We start from the raw sequence: 25,694 nt of genomic DNA on the forward strand, positions 1-25,694 counted from the left end.
TTTTCACCCTAACAGACAATTCTGACGTCATTCATCACGATCGCTTCTGGACTCTGCACTTTCATGTTCTGTCGGTCACGTTTCAGTAAATTCTAAGCCAGATGAGACTATTCTTCAATGCAGATCTTATTTTCTGCTGTATTCTGGCTGAAGGGGCGGGCCCTAAAAGCTTGACAGCAGACAGACACTACATGGATTTCATTGGGGAAACATGCTGAAAACAAATTTTTCAAAAGATTGTGAACAAATTAGAACCCTTGCAGCTATTCTGAATTGCTCCCACATGGGCAAATTCACTAGGTTTGAAAGCAAATTCCCTAACCATATGGCATAGCTTAGTGAGTGCCAATAAGGTCCAGGTTGTAGTTCAATTTGTGTGGATGTTTTATCTCCCTGACTAGAGATCCTGGGGGCAAATTATAGTCAACTTCATTTTGTCTGTTCATTGTCTTAGGTAAATGTTTTACCATTCCTAAGGGAGACAACTTCGAAAAATGACAGTAGCTAACAACAATAGTAATGGTTGTTATGTTTCATGTGTGTTCTTGTCCATTCATTTAGAGTTATGGCATGTCATCTTCTCTATGAAAGGGAAAATTCTCCCTCTCAGGGAACTTTAGCTCACTTTAGCCAAATTCAATCAATCCACTGTACTTCCTTTCCCATGATGCATCACCTCCATTTCTTTCCCTGGGAATGGCAGTATAATTTCCTGAGGCAACTCGGTTGGATACTAGGCGTTCTGGTGCAAATCCTATACACACATTTTCACGTCCTGCTTCTTCTGACGTTGTGCACATCAAGGCCTGACATGGGTGGCCGTCAGGTTCTTCCACTGCATCCTGAGGCCATCCGGGAAAAGACTACAACTCCCAGGATGCCCACCCGCCCCGCCCCGATTCCCCTCCCCCAGCTAGAAAGCGAGTATCACAGAGAAGACGAGGCAACATGGCTCCCGGAGGTGGAAGGCAGAAGCTTCACCCTCTTTGAAGCAGTGAAGAAGAGCAGCGGAGGGGAACGGAAGAAAGAGAAGTGACTACGAATTGTCGTCGCTTTTATCTTCCCAGCCTCTTCTGGGTCTGGTCAGCCTCACCTCTGCTCTCCACCCGCACCCAGTCTGTGGTCTCCTCCCCTCCCCGCCCACGTTCCCTCGCCCCTCCCGTCGCGAACCCTTTCCCCGCCCCCCCTCGCCCCTACCCCCCGCGGAGTGCGCACGCGCCCGCCTCCAGCTTCGCGCGGGGATCGCCGACTGGCCCGCTTGCGCAGCCGCTGTTCCTTCTGCCCACGGAGGAAGCATGGGCGTCCAGGGCTTCCAAGAGTTCCTGGAGAAGCGCTGTCCCGGGGCTGTGGTGCCTGTGGACCTCCTCAAACTCGCGCGCACCGTCTCGCGCCAGCAGCAGCAGCAGCACCTGCACCGCCAGCTGCCGCCGGCAGCCCTAGCGCCGGGGGCTCCACGCATCACCAGGGGCTCCGCTCCTCTGCCGCCGCCGCTCCCGCCCGCCGCCTTTGGCCCTTACTCCGGGGGCCCGGGGCCGACTCGGCACCATCACCCTGCTCACCATTTCCACCATCACGGCCAAGCGCCGCCAGGGCTGCATCCGCCGCCGCCCCCTCCGCTGCCTGGGGCTCGGGTATTGGTAGACGCGGGCTCGGCGCTGCCGCGGCTCTATGGTGGCTACCAGACGGATTGGGTTTGTGGCGGCCAGTGGAATGCCATGCTGGGCTACTTGTCAGCGCTGTGCCAGGCTTGTGCCTATCCGGGCGGCGACGGCCTGGAGCTGGTGGTCATGTTCCCTGGGGGCCTGGGGAAAGACCGACTGGCCGAATGGGGCCGTCGGTGCCAGGCGGAGCGGCAGACTGCGCAACTGATCGTGGGACACGTGGGCAACAAGGGCACCCCTCCACCGCGGGCCTGGTTCCTGCCACCTGCCTGCCTGAGCCACTGCGTGAGGCTAGCACTCATCCGCTTCCGGGTCAAGGTGAGGGAGGGGTCAGATTTTAAATGAAATGTCCCACACCTGTTCCTTCCAGACTAAACACCTAACCATTTACTGAATTACCTGCCACTCACTCAATCAGCTAACCTGCTGGCGACCATTTTATCCACCTGTGCCCCCTTCACATGGCCTCTTACCAATTCACTTACCCTACATGGCTGTATCTCTATCCATGTCATCATAGTAACCCCCTTTATATTTACTTACCCAATTGGCCTACCTGTTGGTTTTAGCAGAATTGACTCACAATTTCTTTGGGGCTTCATGTCTCTTGCTGTCATCTCCCTCAAACTGAAATATGTTTTTTTTCCTCCTTCATTTTCCAGTTGACATCCCCCCGCCCCGTATGTCTTTTCAACCTCATGGCAAATAAAACAGATGTTAGTGGAACACCTTTCTTCGTTAGTTCCCCCCATTTGACCTAAAGCTGCTTTTTTACCCTTCCATTGAATCCTTTTCATTTCAGCATGCTTTTAGCTTGGCATGCCTTAGCCCAAACAAACAATCCACTGATTGAGTCACTGTTCAGGAAGATGAACATGCTGAACGGGGGTTTCAAAGACTGGGGGCTGAGCCACTGTTCCTGTCCTTGGAAGATCAAATATGGAATATTTATTTCATGGTGTAAATATGTGTGGTGACTATGCTTTCTGGTATAGACAGTAAGTACAGTACCTGTTTGGATAGGTGGGTGGGGTGATATCTGTGGGCTAAAATGGTCCAGGGAAACTTCCTGAAGATGACAGGCCTTACCTACGTCTGTCAGAACTGTCTGGATTCGAATGGTTCACGGGTTTTGGAGGAGGTTGTTTTAAATAAAGAAATCGAGCAGAAGCAAAAAGAAATACCAAGTGTGTGAGGCCCCATGGGCTGAAATGTAAGTCCAGTCTGAGTAAGTCGGGCCGCTGCATATGGAGCTTGGGGAAAGCTTGGCAGCATCCCCGGGTCTTGGCACCACTGCCATTACGCTGTTGCTTTCCCATACTCTTAGGTTTCAAGTTCCTACGTGTAGAGAATAGCAAGGCTTGAGAAGTAAGGAGGTGGGCAGGAAAAAGAAACAGAAAAGCAGCGCAGGCTTAGGTAGGAGAAACTGCAAACTCATTTCTCAACCAGAGTTCTGGGGGATGTCCTCTCACGATTGGGGGTTTGGGAATTCAGAAACTAAACAGGTGGCAGCTGGTGGAGTAAGGAGGAAATGGAGACGGAAAGATCTGCTACGTAGAGACGTTTGCAGTGGTAATAGAATGTGACTGGAATCCTATGATGCTAGACATGTAGTGCTCTGCATCAAATCTCTGCCTGGGCGTCATGGATTAGAGCTTTTTTAATTTGAAAAGCCAGTAATGGGCTGGGGAAAGCTCAGGGGTAGAATGTCATTACTAACCAGGAGATCCTTGCTTCAGTCTCCTAACACCGTGCATGCAAAAAAAAAAAAAAAAAAAAAAAAAAAATCTAATCAGGAGCTGACTTAAAATATAACCCCACTTGCCTGTTCTCCTGACTGAACATTTCAAAGCAGATTCATTTACAGTCATTCCTTCCAAAATGTTTTTAATGGCACCACCCAGGCTTTAAGGGATTTTTTTTTACCCCATTTTTTTATCTTGCTACTGCTGGCACAAGTGATGACTATGTTAGTGGAGCAGGTTCTTTTCCTTCTTTTTTTCAGGGGGTGGGGCTTTGTTAAGGGTGTGCTTTGCTGTTGGACTACACCTGCAGCCCTTAAGTGCTTTAAAACAATTACCTCATTGGATCTTTACAGTAACTCATGAAGCAGTATTACCCCTATTTTCCAAATGGGGGAACTCGGCAGCCCCAGGAGTTTTACACATTTGTCCAGAGATAACCTAGTAATAAACGATAGAGCTGGGATTCTGGGATTTATGTCCATGTAGTCTGCCTCCACAGCTTGTGTTCTTAACAACAGTGTTCAAAGATGAATCTTTCTAAAGAGGCACTGTGGTTAGATTGTTTCCACACTGGAAGAAATACCTCACAGGCACCTGGATAAAAGCAGGTTGGGCTTATCCATTTGTGTTATTGCTTTACTGAGTGCTTGCTAGTTAGTAAGTACTGTGCTGGGTGCAGAAAATTCTCCAGGAGGTCAGGGTTTAGTAAATACTGAAAACAAAATCCAAATACTCTCTGCTAATTCCACTTGATGAAAACTGTGGCCTATTTGCAGGGGCACGGTAATTTCTTAGTGAGTGAGTAAAATTTGGGAGCACCTTTACAGATTGGCTGGCCATGAAGGGGTTTAAGATATAAAAACGATGCTGCTTTTTTTTACCTATCCATTGAATCCTTTTCATTTCAGCATGCTTTTAGCTTGGCATGCCTTAGCCCAAACAAACAATCCACTGAGAGTGGACAAGGGTATGGAGGCCTAAAGCAGCTTGTTTGTGAGCTCTGAGTAGGTACCTGTTTATTATATTTACAAATATTATTTGCTGAATATTTTGACTGATGATTGGCAAGAGAGAGGAACACTGTAGGTTTGTGGTTTATATTCTCCACCAGTCAAAAATGTTGAGATCCAACTGTAAGTGTATTTTGTCATATTTATCACAGTTTTTTTTTGAAGACAAGTTCTCATGTATTCCAGGCTATCCTTGAATTCGATGTATAGCCAAGGCCGACTTCAAATTCTTCCTGATTGTCCTGCCTCTACCTCTCAAGTGCTAGGAACACAAGAGTGCACCATCACGCTTGGCGCAGTCTCAGTTTTTAAAAATCTCAGCAGCGGTCATGGGCAGTCATGTATGCCTGTATAATTCCAGCAACTCAGGAGGCTGAGGCAGGAGGATGGCTTGAGCCTTGGAGTTTGAGGTCAAGCTGGTAATATAGTGAGACACTCTCTGTAAGCAAATATCCCAGCAATACATAAACATGATGGCTTGGATAGATCCTAAGAGACTGTAGGAGTGACTTCTAAAAAGGTGACACACACCTCATTCTGGTATTCAGGGAGCCTGAGGCAGTTCTGAGCTGCTTAGTGAGACACATCTCAGAAAAACAAGTGAAGAGCATGTACCCCTCTCGGAGAGGACCTGAGTTCAGTGCCCAGCACCCATAATGGGTGGTTTGTAACTAACTCCAGCTCTGGGGATCTGACAGTCTATTCTGGATTCTGTGAGCGCACACACACAGAAACAAAAATGTGTAAACAGTGACTTAAGACTGACTCCAGAATTGTGTAAATAATGTTGATGCTCTTAGTTCTCTTGGCTGTGGTCAGCAACTCTTTTGTTGTTGGCATGATGAAGAATGTCTTGAACTGTGCAGATAGGAAAGAGTATGGGTCAATAACTCACTGTTCATTGCCTTTTCAGAGCTGCATTCTGTCTTGAAGGTGGCAATTTTTCCCATGGGTGATTTGCATGTGGAGCATTTCTTTTGTTTGAATACTAGTGCTTCAGAACAAAAACTGGATCTCTATTGTGCCTTGGCTTTGTTCTTTAGTTTAGCAGTCAAGATGAGCCTTTATTTTTAGTCTCATTTTCATTTTTAATAGAGAATATAGAAGTGGCAGGGTTAAATACTTGCTAAGGTGCTGGGTTGTCTGTTTAGCTTTAGGCGAACTTGGACTTCATAAAAATTTTGGTGTCTATTGTTGACATGTTTCTAATTTGGTTTGTCATAATTATTTGCTCAGTATACCTTTGTAAGTGAAAACAACCAGTAGCAAGAAATTTTAGTAACCCCCAAGTTCCTGGCCCATTCTCTTCCAAAGGGTCTCAGAAATAGAGCAACATAAAGTAGGGTTAGACTGCGACTTGGGAGATGATGTGGTGTGATGCAGACGAATGGAGGCTTTATTTAATGATTATTATAAATGAGCCAAAAAAAAAAAAAACCCAGCACATAAAGCCCTCCGCTTCACAGCTGTCTGCGAGGGACGCTGAGTGGGTTGATGGAATGGAAAAGGTTTGCTTGTGTCAGAAATCATATTGGTGGTACATGAATAACCAGACTTTGAGAAATCTGACTGGGTGCAGGGGCCATTTGTGCTCTCCTCCTTCAGGAGGAAATGGCTGATGTGCCTCCTGATTACTAATCCTATCATCCAGACGCCGAAAAGTCCACGGTTCTTCTAGGTGGGAAATGAGTGTGAGAGTACTCACTGTCACTTCTTGAGCACCAAGTTGAGTATAAAATGCTTTAAACACAGTGTCTTGTTTAATCCTCACAACTTTACAAGATGCACTTTATCCTCCCCATTTTACAATTTAATAACTTAAATGCAAAGAGGTAAAATGGAGGTTGGGGCTATAATATAGCTCAGTGTTGAACAAGGAAGATCCTGGGTTCAGTCTCCAGGGTCAAAGCCAAACCAAACCAAACATATTTTGGTGCTGTGGATTAGCACCTCTGCATGGTTGGTACATACTGTACCACTGAACCCAGGTCCAGTAATTTTCTTTTGGGGAAGGAGGTAGGCTCTGGTAAGTGAGCTATAAAAATCATGAGAGCTCTACTGCATAGTCTCTCTGCAGAATCCCACGACATTGTCTTTTTGAACATCTTTTTGTGTAAGGTTGTGGACTTTTATTGACGAAGTGCAGAGCAACAGTAAGGATTGTTGAGCATTGCATTTGTGCCAGCAATGCTGAAATCCACAGTCCTGCCAATACAAGACAAATGTGCTAGCTAATTGCCAAGTGAGTCACACAGTGATGTTTAGGAATTCAGAAATTCAGAAGTAGCAATCCCTTTCTGTGCACAAATAATGTGTGTGTGTGTGTGTGTGTGTGTGTGTGTGTGTGTGTGTGTGTGTTGCTACCAATGGAACCTGGAACCTCACACACTTCCCTTGAGGTATATCCCTAGTCTTGTAATAATCTTTACAATATAAATCAATCTTACTCATTTCCTTTAAGCCATTATCCTTATCTCCTTTCTTTACTTTCCACCATTATTCCTGAAAAAAAAAAGACTATTCTCAAAAGACTATTCTCATTCCTTAATCTGTTGCCACTTAAAAGATTTTTTTAATTTGATGTTGGGTGGAGGGTGTGGATATATGTGAGTGCATATAAAGTGGGTGTGTGTGTACAACAATGTGAGGTCAGAGAACAAATCAGTTCTTTTCTGCCATGTGTGTCCTGGGGATTGAATCCAGGTCATCAGACTTGGCAAGTACATTAACTTGCTGAGCCATTTCCCTGGCCTTTTATTGCCACTTTAAAAAAAACAGTTTAAATGTGTTTCTTTTTTTAAAAACATTTATTTATTTGTGTGTGAGTGCCTGCATATGTGTATGTACATGTATGTATGGGCACATGTGCGCTATGGTTTGTGTGTGGCTGTCAGAGGTCAGCTGTGGGAGTCAGTTCTCTCCACTGTGTGGGTTCTAGGAGTGGAACTCAGGTTGTTAGACTTGGCAGCAAGTGCCTTTACCTGCTGCACTATCTTGACGGCTCTAAATTAATTTCTAGTTAGCATGCACAGCAATGGGTTTCCTTATACTGTGTGCATGTGTATATGTCATTGTAATTTGCTCATGCTCATCTCCATCATTATCCTCTTTGCCTTTCCTGCTGTTGTCCTTCTTCTTCCCAAATAATATTGTTTTCATGTCATTCATATTTATATGTGCAAATACATATATACAGCTTTCATGTCATATATTGTTAAATTTTTGATCTTATGTATGCAAGGAAACGTGATACTTGATTTTTTTTCCTGCCCATTACCTCCTTTTGTTTCCCTTGTTTCCTGTTAGTCCTCTTCCTCCTCCAAACATTCCCCTTTCTACTTTCATGTCTCATACATACCTATATATAAAATATATATTCATATGTGATAGAAAACATTTGTCTTTATGAGTCGGGCTTATTTCACTTATCATGATCTTATGTTGCAAGCATTTTCCTGCGAAATTTTGTCCTTTTCTTCAAGTAAAACTACATTGTGCTCACAATAACACCCCCATACATATACATTCACTATGTTTTTTATCCATTCATTTGTTGATGAACATTTAGGATCATAGCATATCTTGACTTCTTTAATATTGCTGTAATAAACATGGATGTACAAGTGTCTCTCTAGTATGCTGACTTAGATTGCTTAGGAGTATATTCCCAGGAGTGGTATAGTTGGATCATATAGTAGTTCTATTTTAGTTAGTTGATGAACCTTCATACTGATTTCAATAATGACTGGGCTAACTTATATTCCTGCTAGAATTATATAACGGTTCACTTTGTGTGTGTGAATGTGTGTGTGTTTTGAGACACTATCTCCTGTTATAACTCAGGTTGGCCTCATATTCTTATATGAGGCCAAGGATATCCTTTAACTCCCCGCCCCCTTTTTTTAAGAGAGGGACTTGCTATATAGCCAGCCCTACCTGGCCTGAACTCACCGTGCCTCTGCCTCCCCAGTACTGGAAATCCAAGTGTGCATCACCACATTCAGTTTATTCAGTCCTGGGGATCAAACTGAACGGTTTGTGTATGCTGTGCAAGTGCTCTACTAACTGAGCTATGTTCCCAGCCTAGGCTTCCTCTCCCCGTCCCCCTTGCATCCTTAACCACCTCCCAAGTGCTGGGATTAAAGACATGCACCACCATGCCTGCCCAGAATATATATTTCTACTAAATTCCCTGCTGATAATGATGGTGGTCAAGTTACCCAGGGTAACCTGACTCAGTGTGTAGAGCAGGCTGGCCTTGAACTCATAGAGGTCCATCTATCTCTGCCTTAAGCGTGCTGGATTAAAGGCATGTGCCACCACACCCAACTTTGCATTGTTACCCACATCCTTTGTTATTTATTTTGTTTGATCGCCATTCTGAATGAGATGTAGTTTTGATTTTCAGTTTCCTAACAACTAAGCATTTCCCCCTATATTTCTTGGTCATTTGTTCTTATAATTGTCTACTCATTTTCCTGTTTATTGGTTGGGTAACTGAGGAAGGGGGTTGATGTCTAATTTTTTTGTTTGTTTTTTATAATGTACTCTTGGTATCAGTTCCCTATCAGATGTCATTAATCCCACTGAGCAAGAATAAGACCACTACCACAATTTTAAGCCATATTTGAAGCAAGCTTCAATTAAATACTGGCCAGGTTGATGGTCTCTGGTCAGGTCCATTCCATGGTTCCCAGGAAATGCTGATGAGTCACACCTGGCAGAAAAAGGCAATCTCATAAGGATTTCCCATCAGGTCCAATCAGGGGCAAGCATGTATCTTGGTATACTTCCTGCCTTTATCCAATCAGGGGCAAGTGTGCATCCTGACATACTTCCTGCCAATGTAACTTGTTATCTCCCATAAACAATAGTCTCCAGCATTTCAGGAAGTATCTGTCCTTGGGCAAGAGGCTTACAGGTTCGAGGCATTTTGTTTCATGGCACAGTACTTAAAACTTAAAATCTAACTTTGGTTCTCACATTCCCCCCTTGAGTTGTATTGTGAGTCAAACCCTTGACTCTGTGATGGGTTCCTGTTTATATTGGGATCTAATAACCATCAGCTTAAATGATAAATGGTATGCAGACAGGAATTATCATCTAGTCAAGGCATTAATGATGCAAGAGCCAACAGTAATTAGCAGAAGCAGAAGGGCCAAAGACCCTGTGATGGCTGACATCAGAGTTACTATCTAGGAGGAGCCTGGAAATGAGAATGAGGACCAGCCATTTATTTCATCTCAGGTCCCTTTTTTTTGCAGTGTTTCTTTGAGTACAGCCAGATTATCTGTAATTAATCTCATGGTTTTTGGATAGAAACAATTTTCTTTAAAAGCTATACAATAACCTGTTTTACATAGAGCAAGTTGAATGCCCTTATATTGTAGAACTATTTCAGCTAATGAATCTACCTGTTGATAGATCTGGGCCTATCTGGTTTTAATGGGTACCTTTCCTGGTATGCCAATTGGCATTATAGGTAGCCATTTTGTTCCCTATGCCTGCAAGTTTCCTTTTGAACTAACATTCCAACTTGTTGAGAATAAGGGGTGACATGCTCTCTTCTGTAACTACTTCCAGCTGCAACCAGGATGTTGTTAGGTCCCAGGAATGCTGAAATACCAGTCAAAAGCATGGGAGAGGAATCAGGCAGTGGAATACTCATCAGAATCCTCTGGTTTGCTGACCCAGCTAAGAGACAGAGAGCAATCACATTTGCTGGACTGTTCACATCAGCTTCCAGCAAGTCAGAGCTCAGGAGTTTGCAGTCCATAGTTGATTCCTGGATGGTGTCTATCAGCCAAAGGGAAGTCTGCTGAGACATATATAGACTAGGGATGGAAGTCAGAGTTCAGGAACTAAATACAGGAAAATCTTTTATTTGGACCTTTCAGGCCCATAGTCCCAGTAATTGGGAAAGGAGAGGAATCCCAAGACCAGCGGAGAGATCCCACCATCGTGAATAGGCAAGTGGGAAACTTAGGATGTATTTATCTGGAGTCCCTTTGACCTGTGAGAGGTGGATCCAAGTCTTACAACTCCCTTGACTCCCTGAAGATTACATGAATTTTAGTTTACAAGAAGATAAAAGTTTTAGATATATTAGCATTTGTCACTGTTTGTAATCTGTACTAAAGTCCACATTGTTAAAGAAAACAGCTAACAAGTGTCTGTAGGAAATCTCAGTATAACAATCGCATAGAGGAGGAAGAAGTCCAATTTAATCACTTTCTTAAATCTTGGCAACTTGCATTTACACACCTTAAGTCAGAAGTTCCTTAAGCTTTCACTTCCTGGAACTTTGTGCACCTTAGAACGCTTTCTTCTACTCTTAGAACTTGCATAGATTTCAAACGTTTTTCTTTCTGTCTAATCATTTACCAGAGACATGAGTAGTTATTACTGAGAACAGTCATTGCAAAGTAAGTTCTTTTTTTTTTTTTTTTTTTTTGGTGGTAGGGGATTGAGACGTGTTTCTCTGTGTAACAGCCCTGGTTGTCCTGGAACTCACTCAGTAGACAAGGCTGGCCTTGAACTCAGAGATCTGCTTGCCTCTGCTTCCCAAGTGCTGGGATTAAAGGCATGTGCCACCACCACCCTGCCAAAGTAAGTTCTTTTAAACAAAGGAATAGTAAGAAGTTATGTCTGAAACCTCTTTATCCTTTAATACAAAGCCTGCTAGCAAGGCAAACCTGTTTGCCTTTTCTTAACAAGAGACCTATAGATTTAGAAAAGCAAGGCTTTATTTTTATATATGAAATGGACTAACAAGATGGCTGCAGCCTTGGGGGAAGGGGCTGGTTGCTAGCTGCTGCCAGGCTGACAAAACTGTAGAGATCTGAGGATGATAAACTATAGCAGGAAGTATAAACCAAATGGCCTAGGTATCCATTAAAATGACAGAGATTTATCCATTCCCTAGACAGTCATCTCAGGCTCCTTTGGTCTCCATGGAGCAGCAGAGGTACCAGGGCAGCATCAGTTTTGGCCACCAGGCCCAGGAGACCTGAGAGGCTTTTTCTGTGGCAATCAACTCTCCATTGTCCTGCTTGTCCACAGTTTGGGCAGGTACTGGCTGTAGGTGAGGCATTGCCCAGTGGTTAATGTTATCACAATCCAGGTTGAGTCATCATTGTGCCCCATAATCTTCTTGGAGACCTTGGGGTCACTGCTAGGACCTAGCATATCTGTCATAGTAAGCTTTTTCTATTAAGTATTTTTGAAAATAATTTATTCTTATTTCATGTGTATTCATGTTTTGCCTGAGTGTATGTCTGTGTGAAGGTGTCAGATCCCCTGAAACTAGAGTTACAGGCAGTTAGGAGCTGCTACGTGGGTGCTGGGAATTGAACCCAGATCCTCTGGAAGAGCAGTTAGTGCTCTTAACTGCTGAGCCATCTTTTCAGCCTTTCCACTAAACATTTTAAATGCCATATTCTTCAGATCTTTGACAAGTTTGAGGACTATTATCTATTAAGTATATATGAGCTAAATAAATTTTGCTTGTTTTTAGTTCTTTTAGGCTTAACCTTGAAAACATATACAAGAAGCTAAATAAGGCTTATTTCTGCAATTAAGTACATTAGTAATTAACATGACTATAAATGCAATTCTGAACATATTAAAGAATTTGATCATTTATGAGGTGACTGACCATTAACTTGTATATATTAATTATCTTTAATAGTTTACAATAAGTTAATAGCTTTTATAAGATTAGGATTTGTAGCTTTATCCCTGTTAAGTTTAAGTCTTAAAAAGTAATTTCTGAATTGAAACTCTTTTACTATCAAAACTTTACTTATAAATTAAATCTCCACAGGGAGACTGGCAACTTCAATTTCCTGGTTCTTTTATAGTATACTATTACAGAATATAACAGTTTCCAATATGACTCCGTTTATCAAAAATATCTAAAGCTTAACAAAGTTGTCAAAGACAAGGAGGGTAGATATACATTATTAAGCCTGAATAGACTTTAGGTAAGGAGAGACATTCTCTAAACCAGTGGTTCTTGACCTTTCTAATGCTGTGACCCTTCAATACAGTTCCCCATGTTGTGGTGACCCCCAACCATGAAATCATTCTTGTTGCTCTTGTACAACTGTAATTTTGCCACTGCTATGAATTGCAATGCAAACATCTGACATGCAGATGGTCCTAGGCTACCCCTGGGAAAGGGTCTTACGACCAACGAAGGGTTGTGTCATGTAGGTTGAGAACCATTGCTCCAAGCTCTGTGTCAGACTGCTTAGGTCATTGTCTTGCTGCATCATAGCATAGGAATATCCCAGTATCTAGTGTTTAGTGTTTGGTGCTCATAGCTGTGGCCCTAACTCTTTAGCCTTTTATTTATTTATTTAAGATCACATATTTTTTTCCTTTTTTGTTTGTTTTTTTGAGTATTCTTTGTTTTCTCGAGACAGGGTTTCTCTGTGTAGCTTTGGAGCCTTTCCTGGAACTCACTCTGTAGACCAGGCTGGCCTCGAACTCACAGAGATCCACCTGCCTCTGCCTCCTGAGTGCTGGGATTAAAGGCATTCACCACCACTGCCCAGCTTCACACTTTAAGATCACATATTAATAATATAAAACATTGTATAAACTTAAATTTAAAAGCTGTTCCTTTAAAAGTATCCAGTTTTTAAATTTAAATTTTCTGTAAAACTAAAATTTCCTCTTAAAGAAGTTTAAAATCTCTCAGCTGTGTGCTCCTGCAATATCAAAAAAAAAATAAAGTACCTTTTTTACTTCAAGATGGAAGATACAGGACGTAACCACAATTTGCACAAGGCAAAACCAAGCTCCAACAGCACAAACAATTCAGTGCTCAATATCTGGGGTGCATTCACAATCCTTTGAGCTTTCGAAAAGGGCTTGGGTCACCTCTCTGGCCCACACTCAGCAGCATACACAACCTACCTTCTAGGTCCCAGCCTGCTTCATTTCACTGTGGCTGGTGTTTCCAATGATTACCATATGGCACCAGCATTTCCAGAACTGCTAGGGTCCTCCATTGCAACTGGTCTCTAGGAATTCCAGTCCTGCCACACACTAGCAAGCCTCAGCTGTTCTCCATGACCCTTTTGTATCTTTAAAACCAATACCATCTGGCTGACTCTTACATTACAAAGTTTGACTGACAGCACAAGTTACGTTGTTGTATATGAATGCATAGAGGTGCAGCTTTAATACCTTATTAAATAAGCATTGTTTTTAAATCCTGTCCTTCATAAACATTGTTTTCAGGACAGGAATTATACAAAAAAAATCATAATCCAAAATATCTTGAAAACCTGTTGTTGCCTCTGGTTGGGCCAGACTATGTGGCCAACCTTTAATCAAGATGGTGGCAAAGTCGTATGACACCCTTCTTCTCCAACCCTAACAAAGATGGCAGCAAGTTACGTGTTGCTTATATCCCAAATGGTATTACGCCAAATGGTTCCATTAAGATTACCTATGCATAGATCTTTAACTATCAACCCTGCATTAATTAACTTTTTTTTCACACATTTTATAGATTCTTAACCATACCCAATAAAATAGACTTATAAATCTTAAGGTACAGAATGTTCACATAAACCAAGCTTAATTTTTTTAGCTGTTCTGCTTTGCTCTCTTCTCCCTGTCAGTGTCAGGTGACTTGCCTGATGTAGGGCATAGAGGAAAGTTTTTAATATGCTTGGGTCTAGAGAAGGGAGGACCATAACCCAACTCTACAGCCAGCTTTCCAATAAAGTAGAACAGCATAAAACAATTTTAATGTTATCCATTTCCAAAAGACATCTGAATTCCTTCTAACCTGAATCCAGTGACCAGAGAAATCAGAGATTCTGGGCCCCAGCCTTTTAAAAGCATTTATGGTAACAGTAGTGGCTGGTGACAGCAGAGACAGCAGAAATAATAACCAAGAAATACCGAACACAATAAAGATTGCATACTCAAGAGTAGACAGAAACAAAACATGCTGTGGCTACCATACATTCATCCATTCAACTGAGTTGACCCAGTTCTCCCTCAGCTCCATGTTTGCAACAAAACATAGGGACACACCAGAAAACACAGACTCATCCACATACACAAAACAGACCAAACTTGCCAACCAACCAGAACCAGGCAGGTGGGTGGTGTCTTGCTACTTGCCCTAGACCCTCCACCTCCCAGATCAGGATCCTAGGAAACAGAACCAGAGTATAATTCACTAGTAGACCTTTGTGGATGCTTGCTGCTTTTCTCAGCATGGCAGTTTACCCTGATAGTCTGTGAACTGAAGGCAGCCTCGGCACCTTGGAATGTCTCAAGGCACCTGCCTTCTGAAGTGGTCCCTCAGCTCCAGAGTGAAGGTACTGCTTTAGAATTTAGGTGGATGGTCTGAATCTCACTGGGGCCTCCAGAAAATGTTAATCCCACGGGATGAGAATAAGACCACTACCACAATTATAACCCAGATTTGAAGCAAGCTTTAACTAAATACTGGCCGGGTTGATGTACTCTGGCCAGGTCCATTCCAGGATTCCCAGGAAATGCTGACGAGTCACACCTGGAAGAGGCTTAAAAAGGCCATCTCACAAGGCCACTGTATTTCCCATCAGGTCCAATCAGGGGCAAGCATATATCCTGACATCCTTCCTACCTGCGTACCTCCTGCCTACATCCAATCAGAGGTAAGCATACATCTTGCCGCATTTCCTGCCCACATACCTCTCGCCTACATGTGATCAAGCACATCTGGAATAGTTGGGTCAAATAAACTTGTTTAGGGGAGTAAAAATGTGACTTGTTATCTCCCATAAACAATAGCCTCCAGGGTTTCAGCAAGTATCTGTCCTTGGGCAAGGGGCTTACAGGTTAGAGGCATTTTTTTTTCTTGGATCTCTTAGGCACTGTAATCAAAGCTTAAATGTTACTTTGGCTCTCACAATATATGGCTACAAAGATCATCTCCTATTCTGTAGGCTGGCTTTTCACTCTGTTGTTTCTCTTGTTCAGAAACTTTAATTTCATACGGTATCATTTATCATTTGTCAGCTCTCTCTGTCCCTTCACAAATCCTCAAGTCTCTGAGAAAGCCCTTGCATCTGCTTATATCTTGAGTGTTTTCTTCTGTTTTTCTCTACGGCAGTTTCAGTTGGGTCTTGGGTTCTTTGATCATTTTGAGCTGATTTTTGTGCAGGGCGAAAGATAAGGATCTAATTTCATTCTTCTTCTGTGTCTCTCCAGCTTTCTCACCACCATTTATTAAAGAAAATCTTTCCTTGTTTCTAGCACCTTTGTTAAGAATCAAGAGTCTGTAGCTGTGTGAGTTTTGTTTCATCCCACTGATCTGTGTATCTGATTTTGTGACCACACTATGCTGTATTTGTTACTCTGTCTCTGTAGTGTAATGTGAAATCAGATAATGTGATACTTCTAATGTTATTCTTATTGATTGAGATTGCTGTGACTATTCCTGGTCTTCATGGGTTTATATTCATTTTAGAATTTTTTTCAATTTCTATGATGGATGCCTTTGGGATTTTTAGAGGGACTACATCAAATCAGAACTGTAGATTGCTTTCAGAAATATTCTATCTTCACATTATACATATATATGTATATATATTTAACATTTATGTACTTTTGTGTGTTTCTGTGTGGGTAGGTATATATGTCCCATGGCATGTGTGGAAGTTAGAGGACAACTTGTGGGAGTCGGTTCTCTCCTACCATGTGTATCCTGGGGATCAAACTGAAGGCATCAAGCTAAGCCATTTTGCTGGCTCTGTTGTTTTAATTAATTTTTTTTTTTTACTTTTATTTAATGTGTGCATGAAGACCAGAGAACAACCTGTGGGGAATCAATTTTCTTCTTCCACTATGTGGATCATGGGGATGGAACTGAGGTCTGCAGGCTCAGGAGGAAGTTCTAGGCCACAAGCTTGGTGGCCTGCACTTTTCCCATCTGAGTCATTTTGTAGCTCACTTTTCATGCTCTTGATGCTGCTGTCAATCAATGAGCATGAGTGGTCTTTCCAGCTAGTGTCTTCAGTTTCTTCAGCGTTTGTAGCTAGAGTTTTCCTGCCTGGCCCACAGTCAGGACAAATCTCTGTCACCCACCAGTCCCACAGCCGCTCAGACCCAACGAAGTAAACACAAAGTCTTATATTGCTTACAAACTGTATGGCCGTGCCAGGCTTCTTGCTAACTGTTCTTATATCTTAAATTAGTCCATTTCTATAAATCTATACCTTGCCACGTGGCTCGTGGCTTACCGGCATCTTCACATGCTGCTTGTCATGGTGGCTGCTGGCAGTGACTCCTTCCGCCTTCCTGTTCTCTCAATTCTCCTCTCTGTTAGTCCTGCCTATACTTCCTGCCTTGCCACTGGCCAATCAGTGTTTTATTTATTGACCAATCAGAGCACATACAGACCATCCCACAGCAAGCGTTCTGAATTTTTAATTAAAGAGATCTTTCACCTCCTTGGTTAGATTTATTCCTAGGAAATTTTAAGGTCTGTTGATAATAAAATTGTTCTCTAGAGTTCTTTCTCAAAATGTTCATTATTAATACACAGAAACAGTACTGATTCTTGTATGTCTTCCTACATTGGTGAAAGTGTTTATTAAATCTAAGAGTTTTGTGGTGGTTTCTTTAGTGTCTTCAAATAGGGATAATTTGATTCTTCCTTTCCTGTTTGCATACATTTTATTTTTTTCTTTTGCCTTATTGCTGTGGCTAAGACTTCAAATATTCTGGATAAGAGTAGAGATAGTGGGGACACTCTTGTCTAGTTCTTGATCTTAAAAGAAATACTTTAAAAATTTCCCCATTTGATATATAATGTTGTTATAGAATTTTGTATGTAGTTTTCACTGTGTTTTAGTTAGTCCTTCTGTTCCTAGTTTCTTCAGGGTTTTTAGCATGAAATGATATTGAACTTTGTTGAAGGCCTTTTCTGCATCTCTGTGATGACCATGTGATTTCTGTCCTTGAGTCTGTTTATGTGCTATGTATTACATTTATTGATTTGTATATGCTGAACCATTCTTGCATCCCTGGAATAAAAATCTAGTTGACAGTGAACTTTTTTTTTGGGGGGGGGGTGAGATGTGGGGTTGGGTGAAGACAGGGTCTTACCATGTAGTTCTGGTTGTCCTGGAACTCACTTTGTAGACCAGACTGGCCTCGAACTCACAGAGATCTGCTTGCCTCTGCCTCTGGAGTGCTGGGGTCAAAGGTGTGCGCCACTACGCCCAGCTTACAGTGGTATCTTTTTAATGTGTTGTTGAATTCAGATTGCAAGTATTTTGTTGAAAAATTTGGCATCTGTATTCACGAAGGACATAGGTCTGTAGTTTTCTTTTTTGTTGTGTCCTTATATAGTTTTGGCATTAAGAATACTGCCTTCATAGAATGTATTTCTTACTGTTCCTTTCTATTTCAGTTTGGAGAGCTCTGATGTTAATTCTTCCTTAAAAGTCCAGCAGAATTGGTCTGTAAATCTTCCAGTCCTGGTGTTTTAGGATAGGAGATTCTTGTTACTCCTTCAATTTTGTTGCTTGTTATAGAGCTGTTAAGATTAGTTACATCCTCTCCATTTAATTTTGGTATGTCGTACATATGAGTTAGGAATTTATTCAGGTCTTCTGGATTTTCCAGGGTTTTTTTAATTTAGATTTTTTTATTTTTAACATACATATATTTATTTGTTTATTTATTATGTATGTGTCTGGGCGCGTGTTCGTGCGCCATGGTCTGCATGTAGGGGTCAGAGACCTGACCTGCTTTTGGAATGTTCCCAAGGTTATATTTAATTCTAGGTTTTTAAAAATAATGTCCTTGATGATTTCTTCCATGATCCAGTTATAAGCCGAAAGTGTATTGTTAAGCCAGGTATTATATGTCTATAATCCCAGCAATTGAGAGGCTAGGCTTGGATGGGTTTGAAGTTGAAGCCAGTCTGGCTATATAGCAGATGCCAGGATAGTCAGTTCTATATAACAAGACTCTCAGAACACAAACTGAAAAATGTATTGTCTAATCTCCATGTGTTTGTATAATTCTATAGTTTCTTTTTCTATCACTTTCAAATTTTATTCTACTATGATCTGATAAGATTCAACAAATTATTTTGATTTTTTTTGTACTTTGTTAAAGACTTGCTTTATGACCTAAAATGCATTCTATTTTAGAGAAAACTCCATGGGCTATTGAAAAGAATGTGTATTTCACAGTTATTGGATGCAATATTCTGTACCTATCCATTTGTTAAATACACTTGACCTGTGGTTCAGTCTAGCTCTAAAGGTTTTCCATTGATTCTTTTTGTCTGCTTGATCTATTAATGATGGTAGGGTATTTAAGGGACCCACTATTATTGTATCTGGATTTATTTATTCCTTTATTTTTTTCTATATTGATTATTCTCTAATACACTGGAACATGACCTACTGCTGCAAAGATTTACATAAGCATGGGAGATATCATATATACCTATCACACTTACTTTCCCCACAATATTACTCAGTGTACCTTCTGTGGAAAAATGTAAAGATGTTAAATTGCTAGTGAAACTTTCATTTTTATTTAAGAATTTTATACATATATAATGTATTTTAATCAAATCCATCTCTCCCCCTTCCATTTCCTTCCCTCCAAATTCTCCCCTATTCTCTCTACCACTTTTACTTCCCACTTTCATGGTCTTTCTCTCTCAACCCACTGAATCCACTTAGTGCTGCCAGTGTGTACATGGATGTAGGGCCAACTGTTGGAGTATGGGTAGCCTCTGAGGGGCCACATCCCTGAAGAAATTTGATACCTCTAGTAGCCACTGATCACCAATAGCTCATGGTGTTTTCAAAATCTCACTTGTCTTGCTTTCATTTATGATGCCTACTCTTTTCTCCTGGTCCTGAATTGATGTCCTTTTTTAAATTTTCTGTTTTTTATTGATTGTTTTTACAATTAGACTTCCAAATACATAATGCAACATTTCAACTATTTAGTATCTTTGGATTTGGTAATTGGGGAATTAGGATCTTTTGGAAGAATGCCCTTGTCATTTCCTACTGAGTGTGTTTCTATGTTGTACTTCGTGCTTGGTGGATGATATTGCTTATGGTTTTATCTGGGTATCTTTTTAAGGAGCAGTTGTCCCTTGTAGGCTCTATCTTCAGTACCACTCAGAAAGGAGAAAAGAAACTGTAACATTTAAAATCACTTCCAAGCTGGTGAGCCTGACAACCTGAGCTCAATCCCAGGAGCCACATGATGGAAGGAGAGAACGGACTCCGGTACTCCCACAGGTTGTCCTCTGACCTCCATACACATCATAGAAAGTATGTATATGCACGCACACAGGCACACTAATAATAAATAAGAATAAATAAATGTAAAAACCAAAGTATACATAAGGTCGATTAGAGTCAGCTTCTATGCAACCAATGACCATAAAACAAAAGTACAAAAATAATGTAGTTTGGTATGAAGTTAAAAATTAATAGAGTCAGCAGAGCAGTGGTGGCTCACGCCTTTAATCCCAGCACTTGGGAGGCAGAGGCAGGTGGATCTCTGTGAGTTTGAGGCCAGCATGGTCTACAGAGTGAGTTCCAGGACAGCCAGGACTGTTTCAAAGATAAACCCTATCTCAGAAAAAAAAAATTAATTGGGTCAAAGTAAAAAGCAGTAATAAAAGGTTAAGAAACAGGGACCTAGAGAGACAAAGCAAAGTTAAACAAAATAAAGGGAAAAAAAGAGACAGAAGAATATGAGGAAGAGAGAAAAAAGCAAGCAATTAAAATAATTTGACTACAAAATAAAGAAAAATTGACAATAGAAATAACATTTTTAAAATGAAATAAGGTAAAAATAATACTAAGTATGTAAAAAGAGAAAGGGAGAAAAACAGGCAAAAAAAATGAAAAACGGTTCTTTTTTAACAATGAAAATGTTGAGTAATGTGTTTCTGGGTGTAGGTATAGTAAGTAGTAGTAGAATTAGAATCTGCCCATTGGAGGTCAGTTTAAGCTGGACTCTCTTAGCCTTCTTACCTTCAGGCTGCTAGTGACTGCAGACACATCAAGGTTGTGATGTTCAACAGAGCCTTCCTTCTGGAGCCTCTGCTGGCAGCACTTGGCTTTCCAGCCTATGGTCCACGGAGGTGCTCCCTTGCTCCGGAGACTCCCCCGTTTCTGTACTCTCTGCTGCTAATGTCCAAGCCAGGAGTTGTCTTTTGAGTCCGTTAGAGAGTTGGGGAAGCTACCCAGAGTACAGAGATCACTAGTGGAGCTGGGCCTGAGCTTCAGTTCTCACTGTCACTAGCAGTAAACCAGAAGAAGCTCAACAGCTTACTACTGGGGCGTGGTCTCTGCAGTTTTTCTCAGGTGATGGGGTTTGTGTCTTTCCCCAGAGGGCAGGGCCAACATGCAGTGTGCCTTTGACAGCCTAAGCCTCCAGCCACCTGAACAATCTAGCTTGCCCATCTCAGTCTCTCCCCTTCTCCTGTGGTAGTGCCCCACCCGGGCTGTGTCGGAGTATCCCCGACTCCCTGACTTGAAATTATCCTTTGTGTTCAGGCTCCTAGAATAGCTTAGTCTCCAACAACAGGTTCTTTTTCAAGATGGTACTAGCTCTGCCCTTTGCACAGTTAGTGACAAAATGCATTGTTTTTCTCCCATGGTGACTGTTAAACAGGAGAAGTCACAGCCATACCAAATTCTCCAACTGGATTTGAGGACTGTAACTGTGAGCTTGTCCTATGGTTTGATTGTCAGTTTCTTCTTTTTCTGGGCCATCTGGCTCACCTTTGGGTGACGCTTCTGGTTCTGGTTTTGGACCTAGAGCTGGAGTCATGTACTGCATACTGTTTATCATTTCTTAGCCTTTCTATTTTTCTGTTTTCAGCATCTTATTATCTCCTTTGTGTGATTTATGATGACCTTCGAATCTATATTTGGATCACAGCAGAGTTTTTTGTTTGTTTGTTTGTTTGTTTGTTTTTTTTGGTTTTTTGAGACAGGGTTTCCTCTGTGTAGCTTTGGAGCCTGTCCTGAACTCACTCTGTAGCCCAGGCTGGCCTCAAACTCACAGAGATCCGCCTGCCTCTGCCTCCCAAGTGCTTAAAGGCATTTGCCACCACCGCCCGGCCTCCAATCTATCTTTGGAATAGTCTATCCTTTATTACCCCAGTTCTCATTTAGAGCATCAGATGGAAACAGTTTATAATCTGCAGTTTTTTCCCAGAATTCCTTTAGAAAAAACAGTGAATTACTGTATAACCAGGCTGGTCTCAAACTTGTGATTCTCCTGCCTCAACATCCTGATTGCTAGGATTATAGGCATATCCCAGCATGCCTGGCCTCAGCTCTGTGCATTTCTGAGTTCCCTTAACTGTAGCATAGAAAATTCTTACTTCTTCTTGTTTGAAAGTTGTCAATATCAAGTGCCAGAGAGGGGCTCAGCAGTTTCAAACACTGACTGCTCCTCCAGAGGACACAGGTTCTGTTAGCAGCACCCACATGGCAGCTCACAACCACCTGTAACTACAATTTCAAGGGATCTGATGCCCTCTTCTGGCCTCTGAGGGCACCAGACACGCACCTGGTACACACACATACATGCAGCCAAAACACCCATACACATAAATAAAATAAAAAATATTATCTAAAAAAGTTGTCAGTATGAAATCTCTCATCCAGCTAAGGTGATAACAGCTTCCCATGTGCTACTTGACTGTTCTTTTTCTTATCTCTTGAATTTTTTTCCTTTTTTCTAGTATTTACATGTCAAATTATAATTGTCTCTTTTTTGAGACAAGGTCTCTCTATGTAGCCCTGGCTGTCCTGGAACTCACTATGTAGGTCAGACTGACCTTGAAGTCACAGATATCTGCCTGCCTTTGCCTCTTGAGTGCTGAATCTCCCCCCCCCCCCCAGAGCTGAGGACCAAACCCAGGGCCTTGTACTTACTAGGTGAGCACTCTACCACTGAGCTAAATTCCCCAACCCTGAATTCTCTTTTAAAAGAGTTCCAAGAGTGAGAATTTGTTTTAAAGCTTAACATACTATGTACAAGAATTTAGAACCAGTATTGTGTGTTAATTTTAGGTAAATTCTAGTAAATAAACTCAGATTATAAGCTGTTTTACCAAACTCTTGTTTGTGACACTGAACTTTTGTTAGCTGTTTACAGAGGTGTATTTACAGTACATAATCCCATTTGATAAAATTAGTAATAGCTATTACATGGGCTGGTTGCCATTCATATAGATCATTTAGTCCTCAGAATCTCTGTCTTTATAGCTAAGATGGAAATAGTCTTAGTATAGTTCCTGGCCTCATTGTACTGTTATAACATGGACTAAGCTATCAGAATCTTTATCTCAAGAGAGTAGAGTTACATTTATTTTATGGTTGCATTTTACTTTCTTTAGAATACCTTTTCGTATATTCAGATTATGTAAAATAATGCCTAGCAGCATTGATTTTGAACTGGATAGCCTGGGTTTAAATTTCTGTTCTTTTTTTACTAGCTATCTCTGGAAGATGAAGCTAGCAATAAAACTGTACAGCAGACTTGGAGTGTTCAACTATATAATAAAGTAGTAGACCATTAGAAGGTGCCTATAAATCCCATGTACTATTACTTTAACCAAAGTAATATGTGCCTAGTTGATTGGACATAGATTACCTCACTCTTAGATTTTATGATTATGATTTTGTTTGTTTTATTTTATTTTTTTGAGGGGAGGACAGACAGGGTCTCTCTACGTAGCTCTTTAGACCAGGCTGGCCTCACACTCACAGAGATCTGTCTACCTCTGCCTACTGAATCCTACTGAATGCTGGGATCAAAGGTGTGAGTCACCACCATCCAGCTGATTGTAAGTTATAATTGTGTATGTATGAGGGACACACATGTTCCACAGCCTGCATAGTGAGGTCAGAGGAAACCGTTGAGGAGTTGGTTTTGTCCTTCCACCATGGGGTCCTGGAATCAGACTCAGGCCACTAGGCTTGTATGGCAAGTAGTTTTGTCTGCTGAGCCATCTCACCGGCACGGTCAGTCATGTCTTATGCTTTAAACTTAGTACGGATGGTGTACAGGATTTTCATGATCTGTCCACTGTTCGTTCTCTAGCATCATATCATCCTTTTTTCTTATTAGGATTCTAATTGCTTTTCAGTGCAATTAACATTTTTGAATACCTACTTTGTGCCAGACAACTTGTGCTAAATAATGCACTGTGGAATTCATTAATTCAGCCAATATTCATTGGGTTCCTAGTCTAGTTGATAATACAAAAAAAAATACAGTATGACCCCCTAGGGATTTTTTTCTGGCCCTTGTCATAAGCCCAGGGCCATGGCCATCAGAAGTGGCAGAACCAAGATATGCATACCAGACACCTCAAGCTTGTTACTAAGGTTAAGGCAGAGCTCACTAACTAGTAGCCCATAGGTCATATATGACCTGCGCACAGTTTTGTGAACATATGTCCATACCTTTGTTTGACTTACACTTTTGTGGGAGGGGGAGGTGAATGAACATTGTTTTCTTTGATCAAGTGTTCCCTAGGATTTGAAGTAATGTGTTTGGACTGAATAGTAAGGAATTAATTGAACAATTCTCATTTCATACTGTCATTTGTATGAACATAGTAGTTTTTCAGGAGATTGGAATTTGTTGTCATGGTGCCTTCTTGATACAGTGATACAAAGGAATCTTCTGCAGTGACTCTTTCCACCTCCTATGTTGGCTGGACCTAGTTACTTGTTTCTAATGAGCAGACTACAACAACGCAATGAAATATTTCCAAGTCATAATAAACTTTGATTATAAAGTGTTGTAACTCCCATCTTCTCCCTCCCTCCCCTCTTCCCTGCCTCCCCCTCATTGTTTGACTACTCTGATGAAGCTAGCTGCCATGGGAACTGCCCTGTGGTGAGGCTCATGTGGTAAGAAGTGTGGAACAGCCTCTAACCAACACCAGGTAAAGAACAGCAGCCTCCGGTCTGACAGTCTGCAAGAAAGTGGATCCTGCCAGCACCGTGGGGGTGGTCGTAGAAGTGGATACTTCCCATTCAGCCTTGATGACCTGATGGTGCAGATACTATTGAAATAATAAATGTTGTTTTAAGCCACCGAGTTTTTGGGTTAATTGGTCACATGGAAATGGATAACTCCATTATTAGTTGTTGTGTTTATACTTTTAAGATAATGGTTTTAATGACTGAATACTCACTATACTCATATCTATGCAGAGTAAAAAAGATTATGCAAGAGGAGTCACATATTTATGATCTGTTGATGAATCTCCATGGTATATTATTTGTTAGCTTGTGCAAAGCTCTTGGTTCTATCTTCAAAATTACAAAAATAGGTAGAACTGGGCATGGTGGCTGACATCTGTAACCCCACCAATTGGGAGACCAAGGTTATACATACAAAAAGAAGATCATATACTTCAAAGAAAATAAGACAACTGTTTTTTTTTTGTGAAACTGATTAATTTTCCCACGTATCAAAATAAAATGTGGCTTCTGAAAGACTACAATTTAAGATACTATTTAAAAATAAACTAGAATGCAAAAATGATGAGTGCTGAAAAGCATTTTGAACCTGGCTTGGAATTCAACTGTCTATATTTTAACACAGACAGAATTAAGTGATGCTTCCATGAAGTGCAGTGATTTATTAATTGAAATACCTAGCAGCCTCCTGTAGGCAGTGGTTTTATTAAAGGATTTGGTGAATGTAGTAGGAATTACACCACAAGTAAGTATTTGCGAAGATAGAAAACTACTTTTGCTTAGTATGTTAAAGATGGTGGATGAACATTTATAGGACAGGTAGTGCCAGGATGTTCGGTTATTTGTGAAGCTTTACAAAGCAGTCACAGAAAATAAATAAATACTACCCACATAGACACACACTTAGCTACGTCTTAGCTAGTGAATCATAAAGAGTGGTCCTGACCTACAGCAGGGCACCATCTGGAATCTTGTTAGAAAGGCACATTTTCAGGCTCTGAGATTGAGGGCAGCTTTGGACCCAATGGCTAGTGAGGAACTGAGAGCCTCTGCCCGACAACCTGCAAGGAACTAAATGCTACCAAAGACAAGAGTGAGCTTAGAATGGAGTGTTGAGGTGATTGCAGCCCTCACAATTAGACTGTAGTCTGTGAGAATGGCCGAGCCTGACCTACTGGGTCAGAAAAGAAACGGGAGGCTCATCAGTAGCAAGGCATCCAGCTGATGAAGATTCATGCTTCATTGAACTTGTATTTG

General features: G+C 41.4%; 1 protein-coding gene across 2 annotated transcripts in view; it reads left to right on the forward strand.

The window, feature by feature from the left end:
• The first annotated feature begins 1,277 nt into the window (after window positions 1–1,277).
• The window catches only part of Fam120c (family with sequence similarity 120 member C), a 125,698-nt gene continuing 101,281 nt past the window's right edge, over window positions 1,278–25,694 (forward strand). For both annotated transcript variants that reach the window (XM_059250142.1, XM_059250143.1), the window contains exon 1: window positions 1,278–1,979. In XM_059250142.1, coding sequence (XP_059106125.1) covers window positions 1,296–1,979 — 684 coding nt within the window. In that variant the 5' untranslated portion in view covers window positions 1,278–1,295. The remainder of the gene's footprint in view (window positions 1,980–25,694) is intronic.

This window comes from Peromyscus eremicus, chromosome X, assembly GCF_949786415.1.
Source record: "Peromyscus eremicus chromosome X, PerEre_H2_v1, whole genome shotgun sequence".
NCBI classification, from domain to species: Eukaryota; Metazoa; Chordata; class Mammalia; order Rodentia; family Cricetidae; genus Peromyscus; species Peromyscus eremicus.